Source organism: Zonotrichia leucophrys, chromosome 5, assembly GCF_028769735.1.
Source record: "Zonotrichia leucophrys gambelii isolate GWCS_2022_RI chromosome 5, RI_Zleu_2.0, whole genome shotgun sequence".
Lineage (NCBI taxonomy): Eukaryota > Metazoa > Chordata > Aves > Passeriformes > Passerellidae > Zonotrichia > Zonotrichia leucophrys.
Window position 1 is genome coordinate 51,312,526 of NC_088175.1, and position 21,115 is coordinate 51,333,640.

The window sequence follows — 21,115 nt, forward strand, 5'->3', positions numbered from 1 at the left end:
AGTCATTAATAAAAGACATATTTACAGCTGAATTAAATTGAAAAAACAGAACAGGAACATTTACAACCAAGTAACAGACAAAAAGCCAGAAAGACAAAAAAAAAAAAGGAAAAAATGCCAGTTTTGGAAATATTTTTCTGTCTCTTGGAACTCCACAGGTCACCCATAGATGTTAACAATCTAAGAGCATCTAAGGCATTGTAATGCTAAGCATGAACATGTTCCAGTATTAGCATCTGCCTAACTTGCTTCCAAATGAAAATCTATTTTAACACAAGGAAGCCACTCCAATGAAAATAATTTAGGGGTCAAAATAACTTTTGTAAGATTTCCACCTCGAAGCTCTCAAAACTGTTTACAAGAGGAAATCACAATTAATCCTATTCACATTTGCTATCCATCAATCCCGCTTGAAATAGGGATGAACTCTGAACTAAATCCTATTTTTTTTCTTGGAAACACGAAGTAAAAGATTTTTTGATTTAACATCCAGTGGGACATTTCCTTGAGAAAGGCTTCTAATGAAGTTCCTTGGCAGAATCTGTTCTTGCTTCCTGCTCTTCATTTTAACTCCTAGTGAAGAAAGAAATGCTATTAGAAACAGAGAGAAACTCCTTTAATAAACATAAGTAGACAGTAGCTGACATGGACCTCCTTTTCATAATAGGTCTAAGAGTTTTTACACATTTCTTTCCTTTACTGAAAGCCTCATTTTAATATGCAAACATGTAATCACTCTTAGCTCAGTAATGCAGTGTTTTAATTGTCCAGAAAGTTCCATGATTAGACCCTCAACTGACAGGAGATGCTATTAAAAAAGCACAATGGTCTATCAAAATATGTAGAAATATGCAAAAATGTTATTAATCCTTCTTATTATAGAATAGCATTGAAAAATAAACACTATGTTATTATAGAAAGTTTTGTCTTTTTAATCTGAAAACAACCCTCTCTCTTAGGTGTTTGGTTAAGGTTTATTCTGCTCTTGTAATGCATGCTCTCAAAAATCACATCTATTTCATTTTCAGTTCAACGCTGAATAATCAAAGTTTTATTCTCATTTCAAAATGTGCTTCTGCACTCCATAGCTCCTTAATTCCAGAGTTGGGATTGAAGAGTGGAACCTTCCTAACCTGATCTGCTGGAGCAGACATAGGAGCAGACACAATCTACCTAATAAGTCACTTAGAGCTTGACTCAGATATTCAGTTTCCAGAAAGCTTCTTGTAACACAACCTCAACATTTCCAATGAATACAGAGTCAGACCTTTTCCCTCACATTCCCTCAGCAGTTTTTATTTAAATACATGTATGTGCTGTAAAACCAGTGTATTGCCCATAGCACTGGAAAAAGCTATACAATGGAAATGTTTTCTCACATTGCTTTTCTATTTCATAAGAAAAGCAGACTAAAATTTTAAAACTAATATTGGATCTCCTCTGGATAGCCCATTAAGTGTATCTCTGAAGACAGAGAGGAAAAGGAGGCCGAGATGAAGGAAAATTGTACAGATTTAGCATATTAAAATCTGCTTCAGGTGCCAAGCGACTTGATGCCATGCACTAGAAAAGGCAGAGGTTTTTATAGAATTGTGAAGACATTTGTGAATATTGGCTGAAAAAATTATTCTAACTGATTTTATCACAGAAAAGATTTATGCACCTCAGAGAGAAGCCATATAATTGACCAAACTCTCACACAACAGAACTTGCTAATATTATTATCAGCAGTATGTTAAAAGCAAAATAATTTTGCCTCTGTTATTGTTTTTGCCCAAAATAGTCCCAAATTTTAAGACCAATACACCTCTGAAAATACATTTTATCTGTTAAAACAAATCAGTTTGGTGTTGTAAAATAAAGCAAAGAATTAAAAACTGGTATGGAAATTATTAGACAATTGTATTTCTTGATAAGCCACACATGGGCAAAGACATAATTAGTAATAAAAATTTCTCAACAAGTTAATAAACTATTCTGATGGAAGACCTTGACTCCTGGGAAAAAGCGTTTCCCAACAACCTTGTAATAATATTGAATTGAATTCTGATTAGTTACTATCTGTATAACTGACATTCTGACTCTTTTTTTAAACAAAAACCTACTACTCAAACCAATGGCTTAGTACACTGTTATAGCAACATGTGCTATTAAAGTGACAAAATTAATTGAGAGACAAGTGCAAAATTAATTAACTTGTACAATCACTGTTACCAAGGTGATGCCTGTCCCAGAAACGGACACCTTGTGCAGGCTGCCCTAGAGCAGGGGCTGGACAGAGCTACAGAACAAAGCAGGGATTGATTCAAAGCATCTCCTCCATGGATCCACCTTGGGCAGCACCAGAGCTCAGCCAGGGCTGCACCCAAGATGAACCAAAATGGCCCCAAAATGCAGGAGCGCTCCCGCGCTCTCTCCCTGGGATCAGCTCTGCTCCATTTGCACCTTGCAGTTCATTGTCCCATCCCAGCTTTAGCCCAGGCACTCCCACCCTGCTTGTTTTTCTCTCTGCAGCCCACGGGGTTTGTGCTCTGGGGCTGAGATTGGGATCATTTGTCCTTGGTGCCCAGCTGGAGCAGGAATTGTTTTGTCTCCCTGCTCTGTGCACAGAGCTCACCATCCCTGAATATGGAGCTCAGACCCACAGGCTGAAGCAGCACAGAATGTGAAAAACACCAAAGCCAAGGGCTGAGGCAGCCAAGGCAGTGTCCCCAGGCCAGCCCTGACACTCACCAGCCCCCTGGGGCACTCTCAGGGCCGCGTGGCTCAGCAGCACGTCCTGCCGAGGGCGCTTGGCAGCCACCGGCGCCTGCAGGCTGCCCAGCACCGCGTTCGAGGTGGAGCTGCAAAAGAGCCACAAAGAGTTTGCCTTCAGTACAGCCGCTGCTCAAAGGGCTTCTGGCTTGCAATGTAGAAATACTTTAAATATTATCCAGTGTTCACAGAATCATAACAGAACGCAAGGAATAAACTAATTTATTATGTATATCTATGGATACTTTGCCCTTTCTCCTTTTTAAAAATTTACAAGAATGCTTCAGCTGTGAAAATAAGAACTAATGTTGGCACTTGTATTCAAAGGCAGGACGATATGTCACAGTTTTGTTTGAAACCATAGAAGCCAGTTTGATGGCCATCATATACAAATTATACTAAGAAATAATCTTAAGGCATGTTACAAAACCCTTGAAATGACCAAGCTGTGTTTATTGAACAAATCACATTTTTTTATTGCTACAATAACTTTTCTACAGCCTCCAACACAGTTGGAGGGGGTGGCTTCATAGCAGACAATACTTTTTAACTAAGCTGCAAGAAAACTATTACAGCTTCAAATTCATTAAAACAAAACCTCTATATTTTATCCACAGCACTTTATGTGATGGACTTAAGGTCTACAGTGAAAATTATGAACCTATCTGATCTAGCCCTTCTGCAATTGCCTCACAAACTTCCTCGGTTGCACTCTGCCAGACAGCCTCGTAAACAAGCTAATGGTATTTATGTCCCAAGTTCCTAGGCTTTTCCTATTCCTGTAATAAATATTGTATTATTTCCACTTTAGAGTCCCCTAACTCACACTTTCTTAATAATAATTTTCTGCCTAAATGAAAATATATAGCAAGCAGCAAAGACTAAGACTTTCCTTGTGCCAGTCCTAAAAATCTACTCATGCATGCCTCTTTCATGAGAACTTTTGCCAATAAAAATATACCATTATTTGGTAAAATAGTCTCTTATGACTGACTTGCCTCTAATCCCTTGTCCTGAAAATACAACGGTTTCAAATTATACTCATAATGCAGACCATATGACTGAAATTTATATTTTTATTCTAGCATTAGTAGGAGATGAATGACTGGATTGAGCCACTTCAATTAGGGAAAGCATGGGGGAGAAAAGAGGGAAAAAGTAAAGAAGAGAAAGGAATAAAGGCACTCTGAAAAGTAAGAGCGTACTCCTTTTCTCCTTCAGAAATGTTTTTTTATTCCTTCTCTTCATCACCAACTGCTAGACAAAACCAGAAAAAAATTAATTCTACAGGCAAGTTACTGAGGCACTCTATAAAAGGAACAGAAGTTGTGGGATTCTTCTGTAGCGTACTAGGAAATAAGTTTGAGACACAGAAGGAACAAGGTGAACAGAAACAGTTACTCTTTTGGGAAGAAATAAGCATATATATAAATGTTTTAAAATTATTGCACAGTTATTACAAAAAAAAAGTACCTCAAAAGCCTGTCTGAGAACTTTTACCTTAAGACTAGACAAATCAGGCTTCAAAAGTTCTCTCACCCTTCCTTAGAGAGAAAGTAGAAAAAACTAGCTTGCCTTCAGAGAACAGCTGATTCATTTTGCTAAATTCATAATCAGCTATTTGAAAAAGTGAACAGCTCCTCCTTTCTCATTCTAGAGCAAAAGAGTTTATTCCTCCTCCTATCAAGACAGTTTAGAACAGTAATTGATAACAATTACAACAGTTACATGAAACTAGACCAGATGACTGATCTTTGAGGATAATTCTCTATTTTAAAGGTGCTAATAAACAAAAAAAGCACTAAAGCTTCTTCCATGTCCGGTAATCTGTCTTGGGATCAAGACAGATGCCTCGTACCAACAGTCTAGAGATATTCTTTATAAGACCTGTGCAGTGGTAGCTCCACTCATGTCTAGCAACAGGTCATTTGTAACATGATTTTAAAAATGGTTGTATCAATTTCTGCTTTTGGAAATAGGAAAAAAAAGACCAGTTGTTTCACAGCTCATCAGGTTTAAATACAGTAAAAAAAACCCCAAAACCAAAGAAGTACATACACAAAAAAATTACAATTTTCAACTTAATGTCTATTCAGTTTCAGCTTTTCTGGTGTTCCTGCTAATAAATCTCTTTTAGGGTCATAAACAAAAGTTCTTCCTAGAGCACACTGCAAAAATTAAGTTGCAATATGAGACTGAAAATGAATTATCAGAAAATCAAAGTTGATCACCTAAGTATTGTCATGTATATTTTTTCCCCTGCTTTCTATTTTGGTAGTTTCTAATGTGCTCCAGCAAAGGTAGAACATTCTCAAAAAACTTAGATTTTTAATTAATGACAAAATTTTTCTTTTCAGAATTATGTGCCATAGAACACATCATATGCAGGTTCAGATGACTTGTATTAGAGGTTTTCAGATTTAAAACATTAGAATGAAACTAAAGCAAGAACATAAGAAATGAAAATTCATTTTGTATAGGATTTTTTTAAGGATTAATTTAATCTTACCTTAGTATCTTTCTTTTTCTCTGAGCAGCTGAAGTCATTGCCATATATGAGGGCTTCTCAAATACTGGAGCAGAATTTTTGCTTCTTAGGGAAGAAAGATCAAGTCTGAAATAAAAGAATTCTAGTTTTGTAAAACATATTCTCAGTAAAAATCACGTAAATTTGTTCTTAACTGCAAACAAATATATGGTAAGTTGAAAACCGAAACTGGAAATTAATTTCATTAACGTTATTTGAAGAAGCTTTGAAGACTGAGTTCTTTTCAAGAACTCAGCAGCTTTAAGCATGGCATTTCACAATGTGGAGAGGTTAAGTATCCATTTTACAAACAGAAAACATAAGGCTTAGAGAAAGTAACTTGCCTAAGGCATCACAATCAATTTAGAAAGTGTGTTATTTTTTTTTTTGGTATGTATCTTCTAAAACAGGATAAGCTTTCAACTTCATTTGTTGTCACTAACATACTACTCTTTTAAAAATAATGGCAGAATTGAATTTGATGTTGATCAAAATTGAGGGTTTGATTTTCAAATTTTTAGGTGTATTTATAAAATGGATAGAAATGGAAAAACCCAGCTGTAAAGACAGGCAGGATTAAATGACTTGGTAATGTTTCTCACCCATAAAAAAGGAAAATACCTTTGCACAATGCTATTGCTGCATGGCTGCGACTCCTTCACAGATGAGTAAGCAGACATTTCAGCTGTCTCATCTGTACCTTCATAGAGAATGATAGTGGAGTTCATGAGAGTTTGGGGGCTCTCTGGGATCACGTCACATGTGGTGTCCATGATACTGCCCTTCCTGGCAGCCACACCTGCACTGCAGGCACTGACTGTCCCCAGGCCTGTCAGGTGCAAAGGCCCCTGCAGCACAGCCTGAGCACAGAAGCTGTGCCCTGGCTTTTTGCAGGAGTCTGGAGTATCCACCAGAGGGTACACCTCCTTGGCCAGAGAATCCTCCAAGTGCTGCAAGCTGCACTGGCTGGAGGCAGGAGGGCTTGGAGCCACCACTGGAGAGTCCATCAGCTTCCTCCTCGTTCTCTTCTGTGGTGGTTCTGTGCATGCTGACACCTGTTGGGTACTGTTACTCATTTTCTGTGACGGTGTACCAAGAGAGCTGCCTGTAAAACATGAGTAATGATGGTTAGCACATCTAACTGCACATACTGCTCACAGCTGGCTTTTCCCCTCCCCTTCCCTAGTGAGACATTAGCAGAAATTATCACAAATACTGTTGATTTCATATACATATCAACTTGATCATGGAAGTGAAATTATTTCTATTGCAGCATTGTCTAAGATGGCATTTGCTGTGACACTCTGTTGCCATATTTCTCTTCACAGAGAAAAGCAAGGCACAATTCTTCCCAAAGATTTCTGAGATTCACATTCTCTGAACCTCAGAGAAAGGGAAAACACAATTCTTATCACTTGCTCTGCTTGTGTTGTGCCAAAGTAGAATGCAATATGGAGATTGTATACCCAAAGTGAGGATGTTTTGTTTCCTTGGCCTGTCAGGGCCAGCTGTGTGTGTGGGGGGGACTGTCAGCTCACAGTCACGAGATTCTGTTCTGGGCAGTGTCGGCAGATGAGTGCAGAGTGACTGCCTGGCACATTCAGTTTAGATGAAATGTATATAGTATAGGATAATAAAGTAATTAATTAGCCTTCTGATATCCACAGAGTCCTCCTCATCATTCTCTCCCCTTCGTTGGAGTCACCTTTGATTTACAATAAAACTCAAAATATTACAAACGTGCATAGGTTGGCATAGTTAACCCCAGAGGTTATAGAAATAATCACAACTAAGATCTGACACATGACAAGAGGGAATGCAAGAGTAAGAGTATTGAAAATTATTGTACCACCATGACAAAACTCCTACTTTAAGGTGGTACAATCACAATAACCTAGTGCTGACTCCTGACCACAGCAGTTTTTTCCCCACCAAGTACCATGCAGAATAACGAGAAACTGTTGAAAAAGGAATGACACAGAACCATCTAGAAGGACAAAATTTTATGACACTGCAAATGAGGAAGCAGCATTTTGCAAGGAGGCAAACAAAGAAGTTAAAGTTACTAGGATTCTGTCACCCTGCTGAATCAACTGTGGGGAGCAAAGCTCTTGACTAACAACTTCCCCCACCCTCAAAAATAAAGCAAGCAATACAGTGCAATTGGCCATTCTCATTCATCCTGATTTCAACTACTTTTCTTGAAGTGTCATAATGGTTTTATTTTCAAGTAAGTGGTAATAAAAGCAATGTCCAAAGCAAGACAGAAAGGGCCTTTCTCTTTCTCAAGCTTTCAGTGAAGGAGGATCATTTTAAGACACAGCTCACTGTTCAAATGGTGACTTAAACAGTTATAATACCAAAAAGCTGTGGAATTTTTTTAAACAAATCAAGAACAGGAGAGGGCTGTCAAAACCCAAGTGCTTCTATATTTAACTTCCAGTGTAAATTTAAGAAATGAAGCCTAGTATCCTTAAAATGCCTATGGATTGGATCCCCTTCAGCTGGCAGCCAGACTCATACTCCTCTTTTCTGCATTGCCTACTTCATGCCTATGAGCAACTCAACTGTAAAAGAACTCCTGCTTCTTAAATTGATGCAAGTTATTCAGGAATTAGCTACAGTATTCCTACAACAGTGTTGATAAATATTTATTTCTTCTAAATTTCATTCTATTTTTGCCTCAGACTAAGAAAGCTAGTTTGAACTCCTCAGTCTGAATGCTTCTACAGTTCTCTCTCATGTGTTAACACTTAGGGCATTTTAACTGTTCCAAAAACATTCTTTGAACACGACAAAGATTGATTAAGAACATGTATGCATGTTCTTAATGTACTATTTCACCTCCACAAGTTTGATTTGTTACAGAAATCAAGGCTTAAATAGTTGTAGCTTTTTCTCAGGCCCCATTTAATGTTGACCTCATTGCCCAGCTGCATCCAAACTTGCCAAGAGGCTTTACAAAAGCCAATTCCCCAAGCACAGAAATCAGATATCTTGGGAAAAGGCCCAAGCAAGGTCCTCATGCAGAAAAGCCAAGGAAGGTCGAGCCCAACACTGGTTTTGGTACACACCTTGGAACCAGACATGCCATATGATGGGATACTCAGCTAGGTGAGATGATGCCCAGTCAGAAGACAGAAACCAGAGCTGTAAAGGACAGCCAAGGATTTAACAACCACAGTGAGACCTAGACCTGTGCCAAGAGGATACAACAGGTAGTATCAAAGTATGTACAAGTACCAAGGAAATTAGATACAGGCCACAAGTCTTTTTATGTTGTCACAACTTAATTCAATAATGAAACCATTGAAAAAACAAAGCAAACATTAATTCCTCACTCAGAGGCTCAGTGTCAGAATGAGCAATGTTTAAACTGCTCATGGGAAAAGCAGTGTGGACAACTACATGAACAATTCCATGACATTGCTTGGAGCTTTGAAGAAACACATACATGGAAAACTTGGGCCTGAGAGGACTACCTGGCATGAAATAACTGAATTGTGAATTTGTCTATGTGTGCTCTTATGAACAGCTCACTTAATGTATGTAAAGGACCTTTTCTTTGTTAAAATACAAAATATATTGTTATCTTATACCACATCTAATCCGCAGCCAGCTTTCACCAGGTGAAATGCAGCAGGTTGCTGAAATGCTGACTGTAATCTAAACATTAAACTAATTCAGGGCCTGAGTGTTCCCCAAATAATCTTCACCTCCACCCAAAATAAAGAAGGCCCACTGTGATAAAGACATACTTCTCCAAGACTTGGTTGGATATAGTAACAAACAAGAAACTTATTTATGAACAATTTCAAACATCTACTCTCTGTCACTATCAACAATGCTATCCTTCATTATGTTCTTGCTCTTTAATTTTGTTTCAGTAAGTAAAATATATACCTTAATGTAATAGACTGAAACATTTTTAAAAAAATTCTAGTCATCACAACCAAAAATTGAATCCAAATATTTTTTAAAGACTTAACATCTTATATTCTTAAAAACAAAAATAAGGTTGATATAATCTAGTGTTTGAAACAACTATCCATTAAATGACTCAGGACACATTTAAAATATTCATTTATTAGTTTTTACTCCTATTTATATGCATCTGGATGTCTGTTTCAGGAAAAATAATGGTTAGAATTCTATTAGTCCATTGCTACATTACGACAGGGAGGTTTCAGTTTCACAAAGTTTGCTTACTGTAAGACACTGAGGTTTTGCTAATGTCCTAAAGTTACTAGAAGGAAGTCTGATGGAGAAACATTTTGGTGGGAGTGCCAAGGTTTAGAAGCTTCTACAGGCCTAAATATTGGAAGCATTTTCAAATTAACTGTAAATACCAGCATTTAAATCATTAACTAAATACGTAAAGAACACAAAAGTACTGCCAACATAAATAATTTGATGAATTCCATCATACTGGAGAGCATTTTTACGGTAATACAAGTAAACTAATAATGATAGTTGCAGGAATTCTATAAAAGGCAAATATAAGCTATTAGTAAAAACAAAGACCTATTTTTAAAATCTATTTATTTCTGGAATAAAACTCACTGTTAAATGAATTTAAAACACAACAAGCTTTTATTGTCATAAAAGTGTTGGAAATAATACAAGATATTTAAGAAGTGTTCCTTCCCACAGCTTTTTGTGAGGATATTAGATTGCTCCTGACACCATAAACAGGTAAACAAACCAGCAATATTGCATTTAACCTTCACTAAACAACATAAACCAAATATGATGTGACAAAAACAACTCCAAAATCCTAATTCCACTTTGACTTCTTGTTCTACTGCATAAAGCTTGTTATGACCTCAGGTAAATAAACATACAGCAAGAAAAACATTGAGACCCACAAAATAAAGAATTGCCACTGTTGCTATTTCCACCTTACTGAGGAAGCAAGATACTGAAGCTAATTGATAACTTTTTGGCAAGTGCTTTTAACAGCTACTATGGAGTAGTTTATGCAAAAGGGACTCGGACAACAGAAGTTGCTACAGAAACTCTACTACTTCCATACATTCTTAAATACCTGGTACTGAGGATGATGCAGTGGAGAACCAAGTAGGGCTATTTATATTTCCTTGAAGTTCCTGAATGGATGGCTAATGGTAATCATTAAATATTGTCATTATTTTCCTACTGAAAGATAAACAACATGCTCCAACTATAAAAAAATTAATTTCAAACATGTTCCATAACAAGGCAGGGATATTATGTTTATAAACTATATTTGCTTCATGTTTTATAGCTACTTCAATCTTTTGCATCAATACCATCAAAGTATTTTTATTTCATGTACAAATATTAATCACTTATATGCTTTACAGAACAGCCACAGTTAACTTGATGAAGTAGCTTAAAAGAAAAATGTGGAAGTTTTATTTCCTTAACTAGTACTTTCACAGCTACAATGTATCTCTTTAAAAACAAACATTATTCCAAATCTATTTTAAAGAAGAGATCACATATTGGCTGATCCTTAATTTCAGGCTGATGTTTATAAAAGATAATTGTCAAAATTCCTGAAGATTCTATTTAAGAGATTCACTCAGAAATTAAACACAACAGCCATCAGCCACTGATCAACCGCCCCCATCCAGTGACATGAGGGGGTGTTGGTCCTGAGTCTGCTGTATCATTTGTCCCAAAAGACTACTCAGAAGTACTGATTTATCTGACAAGAAACAGCAATAGCAGATATTTACAGCCCTGGGCACTAATATCAGAAGCAGAATGCACTATGTGTGAAACATGAGTCACAGGAAAAGTGAGCAGAGCTCATGGCAAAACAGCTCTGATGAATTGAGTTAGTTCTAATTGACATTAGGGACAAAATAATGGCCAAGACTTGTCTTTTTCTGCAACTCATGCTAATACATGCAGAAGGGGATTATTTCTGGAAACTGTGCTAAATTAAGTCCAGCAGGTTGTTCTGCTAAAGTGAAATTAAATATTAATGTATTCATTTCAATAAACATTTCTGGGCTACCACTGATTGATCAAATTACAATTCTAATCATACATTTTCATTCCTTTAACAACTGACTCATGGAATTCCAAACTGCAAATGAGGTCTAGTCAATGCATTTCAATTATTTCATATTCCTGTGACCCAAAGGCATCATCACTGTGATGGCAAGTTTCACAACAGGTTCACAAACAACAGCTGTGAACTGAAAAAGGCTCAAATCCAAGCTGCATTCTTGCAAGTCCCAGTGATCAGGTGTACTGCTTTACACAGCATGAGAAAAAACACTCAGAAGTCACCTAAGACAGTATGGAAGAGCTGCTTAGAGAAATCTTTCCTGTTCAAGGCACATGCTTTTCCTACTTTTAATAAAATCTTTTACTATGTGCAACTTTACCTCAATTTTTCCTGCCATACAAAATAAAAAAATTGACTTTTCAGATCAGAATGTTTGTGACAAGGGGAGGCAATGGATTCCTTTTATTTTTCCTATAAATCAATTGCATCCTCTCAGTGGTAATGTACAGTAAGGCTTTTGGAAATGGGATGCTTGAAACAATGCCAAGAACTTCCCCATTCAAAGAAACACTTGCAAATACCAGTCAGAGCTCTCCACCCATCAGGCTGAACTCTGAATACTCTATGGCTCCCCATGAATGAACACTTAAGAAAGGGTTCCCAAATACATTCTTAAATGGACTTGTTTCCACAGCCTGTGCTTTCTTTGAGACAAACAGTTAAATTGTGCATGACACTGCATGCTTATAGTTACAATAAGCATACACACGCTTCACTTAAATTTTTAATACATGTGGCAAAAAAAAGAGAGGTTATTGGAAAGCCAGCATTTTCTGTAAAAAGCAACAAATCTAACTTCTAATTAAGGTCAGAATTTTACAAAAGGTGTTTAAAGATTTCAAAGGCTAAAGGAAAAAGAAGATGGAAGGAGGTCAACTCCTGCAGTGAAGCCTTCCATGTGCTTTGGCAAAGCACATGAACTTTAATTAGCTTTCACTAGAAATCAAGAGCTGATTCACAAGAATTGACCACCTTGATAATTTGAATGAATGGACAGAAAACATCTCTATCTTTTCCTCCCATACTATGACTTTAATACTATTTAATATATGAGAGACCCTTTCCAAGGAAGTCATCCTCATTACAAACCAAGACTTGAGCATTACTGCAAATCAGCTGAAATTCTTTGCTATTTTGAAACTCCTGATTGGAAGAAGGGTCTTACAAGAAGATAATATCAAAATCAATTAATATAATAAAGTAAAAAATATTTAGAATTATATTCCAAGAACTTATCTCTAAAGAAGACTTTTAACAGAACTAAAATAAATCCCACCACCCTTTCACCTTTGCCATTCTTCTCTTTGCAATTTTCAGATTCTTTTCCCATGACAATTACTAGGTTTGACTTTGTTCTTCAGGATCAGTTAAACAAATGTAATCAATTCCGAAGAAACACACAAAACTAAGGTCCTGCTTGCATAGTTTTACCTATTCTGCAGAAATTATGTAGCTGCTTTGACCTTTTGGAGAGTGAAAGTGCTTGTAATCAGAAAAGTTATTTGACTTAAAAGACCATAATTTTTGTGTAAACATAATTTTTTTATGAACATATAATTTTTATGAAAACATCCAATAACAATTAGCTTGCATTTGAACAGTGTCATGTTTCTCTCAAAGAACCACAGGCAAAAGTTTGTGTCATTAATAAAGTTTCTGCAATAATTACTGCAACACAAAGAATTCACATTGTCTAAATACTGATGGTTTCTTGCATCCCTCCCAGTTTAAACACACAGTAACTAAAGAGGGACCTGTAGTTTGTTCATGATTGAAATTTCCAAATTGGATAAGGGGGTGGATACTGCACACATCCCTAGATACTTCTGAGTATCACAAGTGATACAATTATTTATTCTGTAAGCCTACACTGAAGAGAAATTACCATTTTTCTCATAATGCTTTGTGTTTTATACATTAGTGCTATAATGTGTAAAACACAATGCTACAATTTTTTAAAAAAATTGTCTTTCAAATGTGTTAACATAGGTTCAAAGCAACACCTGAGATTTGTTACTAGCAGACCTAGTAACTCAATCTAAATGCTCCAGACTTACATTTCACAGCAAGAAATCATTGCATTGCCATCAAACAAACAAACAATTGAAGAGGAGCAATTTGGTTGTGTCTGTGCTGAATAGGAAAAAGACCCTCAAGCATTAGCAAGTGGGTTACTTTTTCCCTCCCCACTTGTATTGAAGTGATTGTATCAACACCATTAGTATTTTAGGTAACCTTTCCCTAAAGGCTGCAAAATTTGGAGAAGAGTTGTTTCTACCATGTTGCATCTTATGAGAGGGGGAAAGGAGTAACAGTAATGCATCCTATTTCCTCTTCCAAAGAGCAAAAAGCAAATAAAAATACTACAAAAGATTTTTGTGATAATCATCAGGCAAAGACACAATTTACAACTGAAAAGTCTGTCTTAGCTGAAAATTGAAAATCATTTACCTACTTGAACATGAAGTTCAAGAACTTTAGGATAATAGAATAATTGGAAAACCTACACAGAAGGTTTTCAAGAAAACCCCTTAAATAGTGTCAAATGACTTAAACATAGTAAAATGTTAATGTTTTAATAGTGGAATTTAAATAAGAGTGGAATTTAAACAAGTGTAATTTTAGTATTGATTTCACTAAGAACAGATGAGGCCTCTTCCTTTACAAAACTTCAAGAAAGGTACAAAAGAAGTAGATTAATCAAGAACTCTAACACAGCTCACTAGCATCAGAAACTAAAATTCACAAGAATGGCAACCTACATATGACAAGACAGAATCATTACAATCAATATTTCCTTAGAAAGGATATTACAGAGCTTCTGGATTAGTGTCCCTACATATTCTGTCAGAAAAAAGAGTACCTGTACCCCAAAACCCCAGTATCTACAACCATAAGCCTATGATTTAAACTGAATACCAGCTTTCACCCTTGCTGAATGAATCCCTGACACAGGCAGAACAAGAAGTGTAAGCATGCAAATCTGCTAACTTTCTTTTCCTCCTCTCTGTGGCAAAAAAAGCAAGCACACATTAAAAAGAAAAACCAACCCAAACTAAAATCAAACCAGTGCCACTCAGGAGTAAAACCCCTGAAACAACCAAAACACAAACAAAGCAAACCAAACAACTCCAACACAGTCTGAATTTGACACTGCAGACAGTGAAACACTGTGTATCAACTATTTGGTACCATCAACAGCAACAGAAACACGTGCCAAAAATCACAGACGCTCCCTATGAGGAGAGGGGCAATACGTGGTTTTGATAAAATAATTCTCAAGCTGCAGAGAAGAAGAAAGCTCTCAAAAGGAGGGAACTCATTTCACTCTTCACCAGGAGTCAATGCTCTTTTTGGGACTACCAGCTTTTGAGAAGCTGAAGTATTTTTGCAGCAGTATTTATCTCTTTTTGCCTAGTTACCTAGGGATGTCTGTCAGTTATGGATTACTGGCAGTAATGAGAAAGCCTCAGGGGGTTGAGTGCTCCCTGTCCACAGCACAAAACACAAGCATGGGCCCCACAGCAGTTGCACTATCAGGATGAAATTTGGCATGTAATCCATCAGAACAGTACTATCTATAAGGATTCTTCATCCCTTTTTACCCAGACTATGCTCCAGGGCAACTCCCTTCACAGCTAAAGAAGAAAAGCCAGCAATATAGAATTATGGGGAAAAATTGGGGCCATCAGGATATAGCACAAGTCAGTTCCATGGCAGATATGGTGAATCCATTGATTCTTTGAAACAGAAACTCCTGAAATATTGTAGTAAATTGCTTCCAAGTGAACCTGTAATTAATAGTAAATCTCATCTCCCCCAAGGCTATTAGAAACTACAGAAAACTATACCTGCTTAATGTTTCAAGTCACTTTAACAGAATTATAACCAACTAACACTGATTCCTTTCCCATCAATGTCACATGAAAGATTGAAATGCAATTTTTAATAGCACTCACAGGATCTATGAACATTGATACATGGGGTACATTATAACAAGAAGAGGATGAATTCATCTGTTGCAGTGTGTGTCTAGTCATTGAAAAAGTAAATTACTTTCCCATATCCAATTAAGAATGGTGCAAAATTTATAGAAAGTGGTTCTGAGAATCAATTTTACATTTAGCTTCAGTGTCTGCAGAAGTGCAATCTGTGTATATGGATGATATCTGACTGTTGCAGGAGATATTTATAAGTACTTCCAACAAAGAAAAAGTTAATGATGTACTTACTGCATGGGGTGTTTGGTCTGCTCACAAGCTGTGGGAATGAAAAGATAGCTGACATTTCTACTTCATGGTTCTGATTTTGATCCTTTTCTTCAGTCTGGTCAGCCCAAGCTACTGATTTTTGTCTCTGAATCAGCTGCTCAACGTCTGCATATTCAGTCTCACTTAAGTCATTTGTCAGCCCAGCTTCTTTCAGCATCAGGTGCTGCTTGCGAAGCACTGGAAGTGCAGTATTTAGTACTCTGTGAAACAGCAAGAGGCAAGACAAGTTCCCTTGAGAAAACACAATTTTAACCCAGAAAACAAAAAGTTTGAGAAGAACCTTGCTTCTGTTTCAATTAAAACTAAATTCTCTAAATAGGTATTGTCAAGTTACAAGTCAGAATGTAAGTCTTATCCCACCTGCCATGAAACCATACTTACTTTTCTGTTTGCTTGTTATACTGATCTTGAAGAGACACCAGAGCCAACATGTGTTCAATCTGGGCTTTAAGAGCCTGAACTTCTAGATTTAAATGGCAATACTGCAGATCTTGACAAAGTTCCTTTAGGAAATTAGTAATAAAAATGACAATCAAACAGCTGTACATCAAACTGATGGAAAGAAACTAAAAATTTAACTAAAAATAATATTAGATCAGTAAAGATGGAGTGGAGCTATATTATTAATGTTTTACAGTAGAAAAGTATTAATTATTTGATTGTTATTTACATGCATAAATATGAATTTGTAGATTCCTTTGACCAATAGTGTGTGTGTGCTGCAATCAGCATTTAAAGTCCAACAGGCCCACATGGATGCTTATCTATGCATGCCCAAACACGTTTGCCTCTTCCTGTATACTCTTTCCATATACTTAATTTTATTTCAATTATTAAGCTGTTCCTAACTCAGAGGTTTTACCCTTTGTCCAATTCTCCCCATCCCCAACCATGACAAAGTGAAAGGTGTTTTACTTTTGGGATGCTCCCATCTGGACCCAGGAGACGCATTTCATTCTCCACACGGTGCAGCCACTTGGTGTTCTCCTCAAAGAGATTGCTCTGCTCTTCCTTCTTCCTCTGCATGCGGACATAGTGGCTGTTCAGTGCTGCAAGCCTCAGATCCCGCTTGCAAGTGGCCTGAAAAAAAATCCCACCCCCCAAACCATCAGCATTTAAGGTGGAAACTTTCAAATAGTGTTCACCAAATTCTCTTTAGATATAAAGATTTTTTTCCTTACTTTGATATAACATAACCAAATAATTCCTAAGTCGAGTATGTGCTACAAAAAGCCTACTAAAGGATAAAGCACTGAGTAAAAAGGAAAATCCTGTATGTTCAAATATCAAACTCTTCTGTTGTTTGCACTGTTTCTGAAATATTCCAACTAGAAGGCACAAACCCAGCAAGAGCAAGCTGGATATAAGCAAGGCAGTATCCTAACCAGGCAGAGGGTTCCCTTTTCCATTTAGAAAAGGCCAACCATACTCTGCTCTTAACCTCAAAAATTAGATCATTACATCAACAGTCACAGAGGAGTGATAATCTGTGTTTCCCATTTGAATGAAACATTTATCGATTAATTAATTACACAGTTACTTAAGAAAAATTAACACAATTCTAACAAAATGAAGAGATGATACCCTGCACTACATTACAGAAAACTCACCTTTTCTACTCTTTCTTCAGAGCATATCAGTTGAATTTGTTCATGACATTGATTCTGGTAATATTTCTTCAGTGTATTTTCTTTCAGTTTCTTTTCCACCTTGAGGTACTCTTTTCTGATTTCTTCACGATTTGCAAAAACATTTTTAAGTATTTCTTTGTACCTAAAACCAAAGGATAATAACTAATTATTTACTGAAGACTTTTTATGACCATCTCTTTGGTAAGGGAATTTTTAAATCTAAATTAATAAAACAAAGAAATGAAAAGGAAATGAGTAAAGCCTAATATAGATAGACACTAAATAAAATGTCAGTACATCAGTAAGAATTTTACGTACTTGAACTGAAAATGGGATGGGAAATTTGCAAGGAGTCACTAAAAATAAATGTTGTTATAATTATGAAGACAACACTGGGATTTAAAAGGAGTATGTGAAGGAGCTTCGGATGCCTTTCTCTAACTTCAGAAGTTGCTAACTACCTATGTTACATCTATTTATTAAACAGGTAAGACTACTGTTGCCATAGACACACAAGGTGCTCAAAACCCCGCAAGCTATCCTCAAAGAAAAGGAGAACCACAAAGGTCTTTGGATGCTCACTTTCCCTCAAGGAGCTGTACAATTTCCATCACTTATGGAGGACAAAAATCAGAACATTCACCATGTTTTAACACGAGGGGAAAACCCAAACTGTGGTAGATGGTACTCGAGGAGTTATTGAGTAACCACTTCTCTGGTACCCTGTGGGATCTCAGCACCCCAGGACTGAGGTGCCGAGTCACCGAGACCACCCTTGGGGGGCTCGGGAGTCCTGGAATGTTGCCAGAAGTGTCTGGTGGCTGGACTTTGATCCTACACAGGAGACGACACCTGTATGAGGATAGGAGGATTTCACCGGGGTGAATGGTGAAGGGATTAGTTAATTAGAGAGTGAAACACAGGGTTTAGGATTTCTGTACAGGGGGGTTTAGAGAAGTAAGATGGAGGAATTGGGGCGTGTCCTGTCCTTCTTCTTCTTTCTTCTTCTTCTCCTCCATCTTCTGTGGTGATGGTGGCACTTTGGGATTGGTCATTACTAAAAGTGCACTGGTCAATAAGGGTGAAAGGTATTGGGGAAAAATGATAAATATTGTACACGTAACTTTGGGTATAAAGATAGGTGACTGCCCGGAGGGCAGGGGAGTGTGCTCATGGCTGGCTGCTGAGCAGACCTCTGTCGGGCCGAGAGAAAATCTTTTAGATAAACAATTAATAAACACCGAGACCGAGAAAAGAACTGAAGCCTCTTCTCGTCCTTTGGAACGCGGGCTGCCCCAAGGCCACCCCGGGCCTTTCCAGGCCATCCAAACAGCCGGAAATCGGACAGTACCCCTAGTCTGCCACACAAGCCAGAGTAACAAGAACAACTCCTGGAAGCATTGCCATACTGCCATGTAACTTTCACTGGTGGCACCTCTTCACACCTGAATACTGAAAATGTACAGTAGAGAATGGCCAAAAAGATACTGTACATATCAATAATAACCAACCACATACACAAAGTATTTCATTGTATCCTATCTTGTTAGAACTTTACACAAAAATCAAAGTTGAACATGCAAGTGTTCTAAAGACATGCAATATTTGAGGTTATGCAATTTGTAGTATTAAAAAACCTCATAAAATTAGAACTGTAAAAATGGTAAAAAACCCCATGTTCAACTCCAGAACAAGCTGAAGAGACATTCTTGTCATGCAATTGACTTCTTGCCAGTGTTTCAGAAGTAGCAATTCTATTTCACAGTCTAAAGTTTGAATAACTAAGTCTTTTATTCTATTCTGAGTGTTTTATCACTCACCTTTTAAAAAGAAACAGAATTAAGAAAATAATTCTTCTCCACAGATTTAGCAATACAAGAGCTTTTCACTGAGTGTCTAGAGGATGCTATCATATCTAGGTAAAAAAAGTGTACTAAAACACTCACAGAATTCATAAGAGCCATTTCTTTAAGGAACAATAGCAGGTTAATGGTTGGAGTATATGATCTTTGAGGTCTTTTCTCACCTAAAAGATTCTATAATAATGAAACAGCCAGCTGCAGAGTATCAGAGCTTAACCCTACACTGCTCCTATCTCTACAGCTTTACTACTGATTGTACTGCCTGCAGAATTTTTGTCCTCCACAGAAATATGCTTCTTCCCAGCTGCTTGGCAAACACAGCAATAAGGAACCAAAGTGAATCCTCCCAGTTTCCATCACAGTAGAAAGTTGGGCATAATTCAGGTGAGGATGGAGATTCTGCTTCTTTTTACCCTCCTTATGAGGGGCCTCTGCTGGAAAACCAACCTTTTGTGTACTTCTATTCACCAGTGTTCCCAATACAGCATCAAGTACAGAAGCCTTTGTGGATTCAGCCTTTCAATGAGCACATTCCTGTTCTTATGGAGTTACCTTTACCCTCTGGTGTGCACTGTAGAAATGACAAAGTCGCCCTGTAGGCACACTGAGGGTATGAGCCCCCCTACACTACCTGGTGTCCAAGAGCTCAAGGACCTGCTGGTTGTAGTTATGGAGCCAGTGCCCACTGTCTACCCTAAGAGGCTCAAGACTTGAAGGGTTGGCACACAACCCATCTCCAAGTTTTAGCAGAAGAATACATGACTTTTAGATTTGACGAAGCAAATGATGCTTCTTTGGTGATGCAAAAACCATGGGTGGGTGGATCTAAACACCAGATCATGGACAAGGCTCTCTTCTCTGTCCCCACTAAAAGGGAGAAGGCAGCACAGTGCCTTCAAAAGCTGTAAATGAATGGGAGAAATCAATTCATTACCCACACCACAACAGTATGGTGAACCTGGCAGGATACTCATGAGAAGGAAGAGAATGAGACAGGCACATAATTCCTGGCATCCAGAGGGACTGGGACAGGTTTACATGTGGCCCTTTGGATTTTCCCTAACAAATATTCTCTGACCAGCAAACCTTGGCATAGAATACATCCAGCCTTTTGAAAAGATATTTTAGAGACCTTGCCCTTGACTGACTCTTCCCACACACAAAGAATGAAATAAAGGGCAAATCACAGGAAATTAAATCAATCTTAAAGACATACAGTGCAAAAATATGCAGGAAAACTGTCAGAAATATCAACATGACTTAGAAGCCCACACTTCTTTTGAAAATTTAATTTAAATAACCTGAATGAAAGAGTTTATTGAAATGTCTGCAATGCCACTAAAATAAAATGCAGAGAATATCTTGCTTCAAATGGGTTCTTACTATACCTCAGAAAGCTTTCCAGGTTAAAAAACAGCATATTCAAAGGGCCAAATAAGAAAAAAAAGTTAGCTCAATCAACTTAGGTGAGCAATTGTCAGAAAGATGAAATATGCAGAGACCATCCAGAAAGTCTTTCTCTCCAAAACCTACCCTCTTCATGGAATACAACGATTTCTGCAACAAATTGCTACTTCACATTTTAGTTTGTTACTCTTTGTGTTCTCTCATGGGACTGTCGCAAGAGAAAAGATAGACAGGAACATTACCAAGAAGAAAAAGAGGCCAAGAAATATTAAAGCAATAGAAAATAAGGAATCTACAAACATAAAGCCATCCCTTTGTAGAAAAACTTCCAGGTTTTGTCTCTCTCAAGCCTTGCAGCAAAGATCCCACTTGAGATAGTGCCTGCCAAGAGTGGCAGAGCTGCTGTCACTTATGCAAACGACATTCTGCCTACCCACAAACACAACCTGTTCAGGAGCTGTGCTGGGAGCCAGCACTCAGATGCTCCTTCCTGTCACATGGCATTTCCTACGTCCTCCCCTTTCGTTTTAAAACCACCACCAAGTTGTTCTGAACAGAAACAACACGTTGGGCAAAGCCATACCTAGATCTAAGTAAAG

The 21,115-nt window shown here is 37.4% G+C and overlaps 1 protein-coding gene across 1 annotated transcript in view; it reads right to left on the reverse strand.

Annotated features, from left to right (window-relative positions):
• Positions 1 to 21,115, reverse strand: part of KIF18A (kinesin family member 18A) — a 31,199-nt gene continuing 10,084 nt past the window's right edge. Inside the window, exons 10-17 of the mRNA XM_064714318.1 lie at positions 17,227 to 17,389; positions 16,532 to 16,696; positions 15,998 to 16,119; positions 15,578 to 15,816; positions 5,903 to 6,386; positions 5,264 to 5,368; positions 2,734 to 2,843; positions 1 to 573 (exon numbers count right to left, since the gene is read on the reverse strand). Coding sequence (XP_064570388.1) covers positions 434 to 573; positions 2,734 to 2,843; positions 5,264 to 5,368; positions 5,903 to 6,386; positions 15,578 to 15,816; positions 15,998 to 16,119; positions 16,532 to 16,696; positions 17,227 to 17,389 — 1,528 coding nt within the window. The 3' untranslated portion in view covers positions 1 to 433. The remainder of the gene's footprint in view (positions 574 to 2,733; positions 2,844 to 5,263; positions 5,369 to 5,902; positions 6,387 to 15,577; positions 15,817 to 15,997; positions 16,120 to 16,531; positions 16,697 to 17,226; positions 17,390 to 21,115) is intronic.